Here is a 10,850-nt window from a genome sequence, read left to right as displayed (position 1 = left end):
ATCCCATAATAATGCGCTACACCCCTGAGATGACCAAATATGGCTAAATGCTGCTGAAGAGAGTTAACGACGCCGTGTCGACGCGGTGCTCTTTACAACAAAGATGCGCAGTGGCATTTTAAGATGGCGGACACACACGTGTACCAACAAGTTTAAGTAGGGCTTAACTCCGAACTTTACTAGGTAGCTTTACGATCGTCTCTGCCAAAAATGAAGCGGAGAAGGACTCGCACATCCTCTGATGCAGGTAGTCCATCCCAGGAGGCAAAGAAACCGGTGAAATCTCCTCCAACTTCTTCCAAGTCCAATAATTCTCCTTCCGTTAAAGATGGTCCCTCTAAATCTCCAGATGTTCAGCTGCCTGCCAACCTGGAGGAAATGGAAGTGGATAAGAGAAGCGCTGAGAGTGACGTAGGATCTTTTGAAAGGGGAACAGAAGAAATCAGAAAGTTGGTCGCAGAGATCCAGGGACAAAAGCTTTCGGTGTGTTTCTAACTTGTTGGGTCGTTCCATTTTTTATCCGCACCACCACCCCCTCAAAGGATGGCTGAAATTTTGTAAATTAATTATACCTACCGATTGGCCCACTCATCAGTTAGTCACATATTCCCTTCACCTAAGTGACTTTTATAGTTGGGTAATTAGCATTACTTGATCAGTTGCGACGCACTTATTTGATATTCAATCAGTTATACTGATTTATCGATTAGTTGCCTCTTACATTTGGTAAGTTGTGTTCCTGATTGTTTCGTTGTTCACGGTCCTTTAACACCATCGGTTTCAAACACAGGCTTATCACAGTTCCATTTTATTCAGTAGCATACGTGACGAGGAGTGCGTTCGAAATCTAAGAAATATGTATGTGCTCATAAGTAATAATTACAAAGCAGAAACAAGGTCTTAAATATCAAATGTATAGTTACCCGGTGGCTTCTCGATCTGCTTCCGCTTACAACGAAAATGTTCACAATCTAACGAGCTACTGTGACGTAAGCCATTATAAGTTTAGAATCTTCATATTACAGTGATTAAGTCATTAGCGTTAGTCTCGAACGACACACTCCCCCGCTCGAAGAAAAAAAAAAAATTTTTTTTTACAGATTTTGAGTTAATGATCAGAGTCAACAATCGATTAGTTTGATTTGTCTCTATTGTCCTCTTCTGGCAGTAATACTATAAGACGGTGGACAGCTCGTTCAACAGTGACATAACCTCTCCCATCGTATTTAGTCACAGGTTCACCTGGCCTGGGATTCTTGTACTGTACCTCTACTTTACGAACCTTTCCGTCTTTCCCTGGGTAAATTTTTGACACTCTACCGAGTTTCCACTGTCCCCTGATTTGGTTTGATTTGGCAGTTGATCTTCCTAGTAAAAGGTCGTTGGGACATAAATATGTTCCATCATCGGGTGATGTTGGATGTCTGCCAATGGGTCTCTCATTAATCAAATTTGCGATCTCAAATAAAACTGTCTGTAGCTCTGAAAAGGTCAGAATGCTTTCATGGATGGCTGCGGCAATAGCTCTTTTGACTGATTTTACAAGAGCCTCAGAAACTCCGTTTTGCCAGGGAGCATCAGCTGTTGTGAATTCCCACTGGAAACCTTCTATGTTTCCGAATGCTTTTAATTCTTCCCAGTCCCATCCTTTGGTAACACTTTTCAGTTCTTTATTAGCTGCAACTAGCTGAGATCCGTTATCGGAGTAAAGTTTGAATGGATAACCTCTTAATGAAACAAATCTTCTCAACACCATTAAAAACTTTTCAGTGCTGTAATCCGCTGTAAGATCTAGATACACGGCTCGTGTTCCTAAGCAGTTGAAGATAACTCCGTACGCTTTTCCTGTCGTTCGTTTTCTTACTTCATCTTTAATCTTGAAGGGACCAAACAAGTCAATAGCTGTGCAATGCCAGGCTGGAGAGGGCTTGAGTCTCTCCTCTGAAAGTTCTCCCATTACTTGCTCACTTAGTTTTTTATCAAGCTTTCTGCATATGATACAGTTGTATTTGATTGATTTCGTCATCTTAAGTAGCTTTGTAATCCAGAATTTGGAGCGAATTTTACTGGCAGTTGTTAATACTCCGTAATGTCCCCTGTTATGGACATATTCTGCGTAGAGACGTGAGAAGCGATGGTCATAGGGTAATAATATAACTTCGCTCTTGTTGTAACTCATTTCCATCCAACGGGTGGCACGACCTCCCACGACATATATTCCATCTTTACGTAGGCGAGGACATGGACGTTTGTATTTTCCTGCCTTGAGTTCTTCGTGCATGTTCCTCTGAGCTTCTTTGATCCACAGATCTTCAGCCTTCATGAGATCTTCTGCAGTGGGTTCCCTTTTGACATTAAAGAATGTAGGTTTCGAATCTGTGTGATACATCGACAAAACTCGCGCTGTCACTCGTAGCAATCTCTTATAGTTGGAATAATTGTTTATGTTAATTCTGGTTACTAGATCGTCCTTTATAACTGCAGTCGCAATTCTTACGGTTTTCACCATGTCCGGTAATTGTTGTTCAGCGTAATTACGACTTATTGGCCATTCACTCTCGGGTTGGTTAAGGAATGTGGGTCCATCCTGCCAACTACTACCAAAACCAGGCTCGCTCGGTTTCTTGCCTCTCGTTAACCAATCGGCAATGTTATACTCGCTTTCGACCCAGTACCAATCTTTAGGATCAGTGCCTTCTTGAATTTCCCCTATGCGCGTCGCGGCAAATGTGTTGAAACCATAGGAATCCTTTTGAATCATAGCATGCACTATTTGGGAATCAACGATATGGTAGAATTTCTGGAAATTATATCTGCACTGCTGTTGTACGAGCACTTTTAGTCGTTTGTTGATTATTGCTCCGCATAGTTCTATGCGGTCAATAGACATCTTCTTAATCGGGGCAAGGCGGTTTTTGGACAGAATCAGGCTACTTTTAAACAGGCTGGACCCTTTAGTTCCCATCTTACGTAAGCACATGCGCCGAAGGCTTGGCTGGATCCATCGCTAAAGATAATCAATATTGGATCTCCGACTGTATCACGTGGCTTCATGCATCTTTTAAATTTGACATTGTCCATCTCATGTAGTTCTTTGAAGAACATTATCCAATCTCGCTTATTCTCCTCCGGAATAGGATCGTCCCAGTTCATCTTGATGTCGCTTGCCCATATCTGACGCATCATTATTTTCGCTCTCACTGTGAAAGGTCCTGATAATCCGAGCGGATCGTAGATGCTATTAACTTGCGAAAGAATAATGCGTTTCGTTAGCTGTTCTGGAATTTCGTAGGGGAGCGGATTAGTCTTTGAATCTGTTTCGATGCGCAACTTGTGTTTCTTACGTGAAAAGTTTAGTTTAACTTCAAAGCATAAGTAATCCTTGACTGGATTCCAGATTATTCCGAGGACTTTCTCTGTCGATGTATTTGGCTCGCTAGGTATAGCCGTTTTGTCTTGATTTATAGGATCATCTGAAAATATCCAGCCCTTGACTTGGAATCCACCCTTCTTAATCAAATTCTCAATATCGCTGGCAATTGTTTGCGCTGTTGGTAGGTCCTCAGTGCTGTCAATGATGTCATCCATGTAAGTATTATCTTGGATAATTTGTGCTGCTTGTGGGTACCTTTCTCTTCCCATCTCAGCGGTTTTTCTTAAGGCTACTGTCGCGATGGTGCCTGACGGCTTATCACCAAATGATACTCTTTGTATGATATATGTATCTGGTTCTCTCGTCGTGTCCATATCTCGCCATAAGAATCGGTGGGTGTGCTGATCTATTGGCTTCGTCTTTACGGTATGGTACATCTTCCTGATATCACCCATCAATGCTACTTGGTTCTCCCTAAACCGTATTAATACTCCCACTAGATTGTTGAGTAGATCTGGACCTTTTGCCCAATATTCATTAAGTACATGGCCCATGTACTTAGCGCTACTATTGAACACTATTCTAACCGGTGTAGACTTCGAATCTGGTTTGAGAACTTCATGATGCGAGATATAATGTATGGGGCCTTTGTAACTGTTTAGTTCTTCTTTACTGAGTTTACGGGCAACATCCCTTGCAACCATATCTTTTATTTGCATATCGTAAATTTTGGCGTGCTGAGGGTTCTTGAGGAGCCTTTTCTCTGTAGAGATCAGCGTTGCCACGGCTACTCACCTATTATCTGGGAGGGCAGAAGGGTTTTTGATCCAAGGATATTCTGCAATCCATCGACCATCCTGATAGTCATATTCGAGATTTTTGTCGATCAGCTCAAGTTCTCTTTCCTCTTTAATGCTGTACTCTTTACTCCCAATGGGACATCTCCCGCATTTACATCCTCCACAGCGGGGTTTACACTCGATTCCAAGATTTTCGATGTTGTAGAAATCCTCTACATTCGCTTTCATAACATGAAGGACTTTTACATCACTGAGATTAGGTTTCACACTGGTTTCCTTGATTAATGGGTGTGTTCCTCCTATGCATCGACCGAAGCGATTCTTCAGAAGCAGCAAGTGTTCTGAGTTTTGCTCTCTCTCAGGTTGAAATCCAGCGTATTCATAGCCTATTAGGACATTGATTGCTCCGGTAGGGCGCACAATTTCTTCCTTTGAAACGTTTTTGAACAATTGCACTATATCGTCAATATTTATGCTTTGAATGTCTGAGGTGATCTTGTCGATGCCATAAACGTCAAACTCGACAATTTGGCCTTTTTTGTCAATGAGACATAGCCGGTACTTTTCTGATGCAATCTTCTCGCTTTTCGCACCCAGACAGCTCTACCCATATTCCCTTTAGTTTCTCTTCCCGTGCCCTTTTGTTTGTGATGAGTGATATGGAAGCCGCGTTGTCCCACATGACGTTTACGTATACTCTCTTTGTTTTTATTTTTTGAAGTTGCAGGAGACATGTATCGATTTGTGAGTTGCTGCAGATATTTGCTGACGCTGTGACTTCTTTTCTTTCCTCGTGGATGGTTCTATGATGTTTTCCCGCGCAGTCGTTTATGCCACAATTTCCTTTTCTTTTACAATCATGTATGCGATGTCCTCTTTTCAAGCATGACCAACACGCACCCTTTTCCTTTAACATTCTTTTTCTTCCATCTACTGATTCGAACAGATATAATTTACATTCACTTGTCCAGTGCTCAGTGTTGTTGTGGAACAAGCATTTAGAATAATTCGATTGTCTTTCGTCAGTGTATTCTCTCGCGGTTGCGTGGTGCGCGACTGCTTTAGACATTGCCGTGTTGGAGTTGTAAGCCCGAAGTGCGGCACAATCATATTCTATGGCTCTCTTTTGATTTAGTAAAAATCGTAAAAGGCTAGGAAACTTGTTCATCTTGTCAACCATACTTGCATCTGAGCTGACTGATTGAGCCCACTCTCTCCTTATATCCATCGGTAATTTTCTTTCTATAATGCTTACAGAACTGGTCGTTGTAATCTCTACCTCAAGTCCAAGTCTTCTTAGGTCTCTGTATCCGTCCTCCAACATGTTTACAAATTCGACGAGTCGTTTATCTTCTCCTTCTCTGATGATTTTGGTTCGTCGAATACTGTCAATGATCACATCTGCAACCTTGGCGGGGTCTCCGTACTTATCATCGAGGCGTTTCCACATTTCGTTAATGTCATCGTCTACACTCTTTACTGTTTCGTAAGGTTCTTTACCGAGACAGGATCGTAAGACGTACGAAACATCGCCTTTGTCTAAGGTGGGCTCAACATGCCTTTGGAAATCTCTTTTAAACTGTGGATATTCTCGTATTTCACCATCAAATTTGGGCAATTTTATTTTCTCCAAGCTAAGGTTGGTCGTTTTTTCCTTTATCGCTTGCTTTGATTCCTTTAGTTGTTCATCTTTAACAATTTGCACATCTAGTTTTTCAATTATCCCGTTGTACTTTCTTTGAATATCGTGAATCCATCTGATTTCAGATTCTGCTGATTCTTTCGTCAGCAAATTAAGTAGCTCCTTATTAGTTTGTTTGCATTCCTTAAATGCTTCTTCAAGTTGGAGCTGAAATTTTTGGATGGTAGAGATCGTACCCTTATCTGATTCTAGGATGTTGATAACACTTTGGCACGATGTTTCAAAAACAACTTGTGCCGTGCTTCTTCTTATAGCTGTTTGATCAATTATTCTCTGTATTTGCTCGCGCTCTTTGTTTCTCACTTCTTCATGCTCTGCTTCTGCGCGCGCTCTAGATTCTATTGCTACTATGTCGTTTATGTAACTCATCTTCATAGTCATAGCTTCTGTGAATGATTCTTGGACTTCCGTTATCCAGTTATCGGCAGTTTCTACTTCTTCGTCAGTCAAATACATGGCGTATAAATCGTGTTTGCTTTCTAAGAGTCCCCATGCTTCTACCAGCTGAGAATAATTGCTTTCGATAATCTCTCTGTTTCTCTTGTCAGCGATAGATTTGAGAAGCTCATTCCTTTTTCTTGTGAATTTTCCTTTAGCAGATCTTCGGATGATTTTTGCTTTTTCCGCGGCCGACATCTTTTTGCCCACGGTTAGTCTCGAACGACACACTGATATTCGATCAGTTGAATTGTTTTATTGATTAGTTGTGTGCTTAATATTCGATCAGTTGTACTGATTTATCGATCAGTTACGTCTCTTAAATTCAATCAGCTCTGTCCCTAATATGCTCCTTTTCTCTCAAACGAGCACGGTGACCCCCGATTTTTTTTTTCAGGTATTTGCTAAGAACAGTCTAATAAAGAACATATTTGAAGAAGAAAAAAAGTTTGATAGTAGAACATGAATTTTTTTTGGAAAACAGTTCCGTACTGGGTGTATTTTACCCAAGGCGAGGACTTCAAGCTAACCACAGAACTGTCCCAAAAAGTGCACTATTCCCACAACCAGGGAATCAAAGTCGGCGTAAAATTAATGAAGCATTACTGCTCATGTAAATAAAAGAAGCTTTATTTTCAAAATAAAATTTTGTGTCTTTGAAGTAACCAAGACTTAATTCTGTATGAAGGTGATTCAAATTTTTAATGCGAAAACAGTAAAAATACCCCATTTTAAGAGCCTGCTGACGCGTAAACAAGCACGGTGACCCCATTTTTTTATTGCATTTTTTTAATGTTCATATCATGAATGTTATTTATGCCAAGTTTCCAAAAAAGTTTGATAGTAGAACCATTTCAAGGGAATTACCTTAAATTGGAGAAACCTTACCGCTTGTTCTTCTTATCGCATGTTGAGGGAAATAAAGTGATGACTGGCCTCGTGGCATGACCAGTGACCTCTGGTTATACAGTGTAGTGACCTCTCGTCATAGTTTTGCTTTCACAAGTATATCTTTTAAAGATTTTCCTTTTTTTATATGAGATAAGGGGAGGTTCTTTGAATAATTATTCCTCTGAGCAATGGTTGGTTTTGAATTAAATGCCATTTGCTCATCAAGATGTTTTTGAGGTTAGGCAATGCCAAGTGGTATGTTGATACAAAAGGCAGAATCTTCTTTTGCACTTTCTCGGTTTGTTGTAAAGCCGACTTCCGTTCAGTTATCAATGAGATTGTGGGGGTAGCCTCTGGCCCAAAGGCATGTTTTGAAATTAGTTATATTCTCATCGAATCATTTTTCTGAGGAGTTAGTTCTTAGAAATTTCAGGGCTTCACCTTTAATGAGTCCTTTTCTGACCCCTGCTGGGTGGCATGAAGGAAGATAATTATGTTTAATGGAACACTGGTCATACCAAGCTTATGAGTTGTGTTTGGCCTGTCATCACTTTAGTTCACAACTGATTGAATATTAGGGACACAACTGTTCAAATGTGAGAGACAACTGATCGATAAATCAGTACAACTGATCGAATGTGAGACACAACTCATTGACAAATCAGTATAACTGATCGATAAATTAGTACAACTCATCGAATATTAGGGACACAACTGATCGAATATCAGGGACACAACTGATCAATAAATCAGTACTGAACTGATCGAATGTCAGAAAGACAGCAGATCGAATAAGAGAACCAAAAGTCATCGATTTTGAGACCGACCAATTAAAGAATTAACCGATTGAAAAGTGATCGATAACAATATCGAATAAGTGACTCGCAACAGATCAAGTCATGCTAATTACCCAACTATAAAGGTCCCTTAGGTGAAGGCAGTATGTGACTGACTGAAGAGTTGGCCAATGGGTGCGTATAATTAATTTTGAAACAAACAGCGTGCCATAGGCACCATTTGAAAAATTAAATCTGAAGGGTTGATTTTGTCGGCACCTTTGAAAAAAGTGCCAGAGCGGTCCAAATTTTGTAAGCTTCTTTGAAGAAAAAAATCTGAAGGCTTCCATTGCAAAAATGGAACGATCTGTTTCTAATCAGTCTGAAAACAAGCTGGAATGACAATGAGATTTTTCATGTCGATAATTATTTGTTTTTCTTATACTAGGGTGGTGACTCAAATGAGTCTAGGATCAGGTGTACGCTGCTTTTTACGATATTAAAGAAACTCAACCGACTTGCTCACATGAGATGCAAGAAATCCAGAGAAAGAACTCAGGAGGTAGGGAAATAATTAATCATATCATCCCTTTGGCAACCTTAAACATCAACAAGAACCGACTTTACTAGTAAATCTTATGACAAGAGTTGACATTAGTTATGTTGTTAAGTTATCTAACGTAATATTTACTTTGCTGTAAACAAGTATAGTTTACAATAGTAAAAGGATCATTTGTAATAGGTTTTGTGGTCTCCACTGAGAAAATCAACACTGAATGCCAACAACATTGTTTCTTATTATAACTGTAGCAGTTACAAGCAAAGAATTATTGCACAATTAACATAAATGATACAGAATCTACAACATTAATTTTGATGGAACTGGAAGAAAAAGGTAGAGAGCCAAGCATCAGGAGTATTAAAGTAAACCTGAGAAATCCTCCAGCAGTTTTTTCAATTTGGACCAAAAATCAAGGTAGCTCTGAATGCCATGAATTTGTTAAAACTTTGTCAATAGTTCTATCTCAGATTGCTAAATTACTATTCTGCAATAAAAAATGGGGGTCACTGATGAGTAGCATGATCACGGTACCCATTTCTGTAACATACCTAAAAATTGTGAAATTGTGTTTATTGGGGTGAAAATCACTTATTTTGGCTTATTTCACACCCAGACTTACATATCTTTCTAATTGTTCGGAAAATATTAATGTTTGGTCCGTTAAAACTGAATTTTTGATTTACCCATGACCCCTTGCAGGCGTGGTCTTTCATACAGATAGTCAATTTTGAGGCAAATAAAAAGTAAAAACAGAAAGCTTTCACTACATGGAGGATAGCATCCCCTCATTTAGTTCTAATGACACCCTAAACGCTGGCTTTCTGCTCCACTTTACAATTTGAGGTCAGAGCAGATGTCTCTCAATTTCCTGAAAATTGCCCCTGAAAAGACATTGTGGACTTCCCAATAATATCCATAGAGGAAAGGTTACCAAGCCTTGTGAAGCACATGGAAATCATGGCTTCATTGCGAAGTAGATTTGTGATGTTCACTGGCACTCAAGACTAGGTTCAATATGGCCCGGCATGTTAAAAAAAACGTAGCGACTCAGTCAAAGGATAATATTTTCGCGACCCTGAAAGCTACGACGACGAAACTGTGGAAATAGCTAGTGGAACTTGTGAGCATTCAGAAAATGCTTGGTTGGAACCCACTTACGCCTTGGTTGGAGCAGGAGCAACATTGAAAGAAGTGGTCTCGAAAAATATTATTGCGTAATTGCGGAACAGAAAAAGCGTAGCGACTGTTTTGAGGAATGATTTCTCCATTCGTAGTGGATCCCTCAAACTAATTTTTCTGTATGTTAAAGCACAAGGTATGAGCATTTAGTTGAGATGGTTTTGAAGCCTCAGATATCAATTGAAGACTTGTTTCAAACTATAACCTAGTGAGCGCCAGAATTCCAAAACACAGCGTTACAGTAAGGAAACTACGGAATTTTGAATCTTTTTAATGTGTTTTAATAAACTTGAACTGTTTTAATTTGGCTCATATGTAGTATTTACTGCGTGTTATCACTGGGTATTGTCCGTTAATCCACATAATTGTTCTCTCTTATGAAAAATGGTTTTGAAGACTCGCAATTTGAAAATCGTGTTACGCGTTACACTCAAAATTTTCTTATTTTTCTATCCTTTTCCTTTGTTTTCTCAAGAAAGGAAAGTCGCTTACCCTTTTTACACCCTGTATGCTAATCAACAAGGATAACCTTAGCATTCAGCAAAAATACAGCTTCATTGAAGACGTTAAACTGAATAAATCAGGAAATGTTTCTGAGTCACCCCCAAGTGGGTACGGTGATTGTGCTACACATCACTGAGTTTATTTCTGAGATACGAGCAAGTAAAGACGAAATATAGGGTGCTTTTGGAGAGCTTTCATGTTGCCATGGTAACCTATTACATCACAATAGAAGGCACATTTTGTTACAGTGCGTTTCACAAAACTTTTGACAAACGGTTTCCAAAGTTCGTTTGAAATTCCCAAAGTTCGGTTCGCTACTAACTTGCAATTTCATTACGTAATTGTCAATCAAATTGTGAACTTCGAAACGAAGTTGTGAATTTCACATCGAATTTCGTTGGGAAGTTGCGAAGTTCGTCGCGAGCAAAGTTCACATCATTCGGTGTAGTTGGTTTGGTAATATAACTACAAATGAATTTAAACAAAGTGAAAAAATTTCTCAACCAAGCAAGACTAGTTTTTTGATGTTTATTTCGTAAAGGTAAATTATTTGACAGGTACGGAGCCGGGACTTCACATTACAGACAGATGGCGCGACTCGTATCTTGTTTACACTAGAAATGTA

General features: G+C 39.6%; 1 protein-coding gene across 1 annotated transcript in view; it reads left to right on the top strand.

Annotated features, from left to right (window-relative positions):
* Positions 1 to 101: 101 nt before the first annotated feature.
* LOC138045055 (THO complex subunit 5 homolog) overlaps positions 102 to 10,850 on the top strand; it is a 32,113-nt gene continuing 21,364 nt past the window's right edge. The window contains 3 exon segments of the mRNA XM_068891410.1: positions 102 to 247; positions 350 to 483; positions 8,429 to 8,542. Of these exon segments, the coding sequence (XP_068747511.1) occupies positions 211 to 247; positions 350 to 483; positions 8,429 to 8,542 (285 nt within the window). The 5' untranslated portion in view covers positions 102 to 210.

Source organism: Montipora capricornis, chromosome 4, assembly GCF_036669925.1.
Source record: "Montipora capricornis isolate CH-2021 chromosome 4, ASM3666992v2, whole genome shotgun sequence".
In the NCBI taxonomy this organism is placed as follows: domain Eukaryota; kingdom Metazoa; phylum Cnidaria; class Anthozoa; order Scleractinia; family Acroporidae; genus Montipora; species Montipora capricornis.
This window is presented reverse-complemented; position numbering and strand designations above follow the sequence as displayed.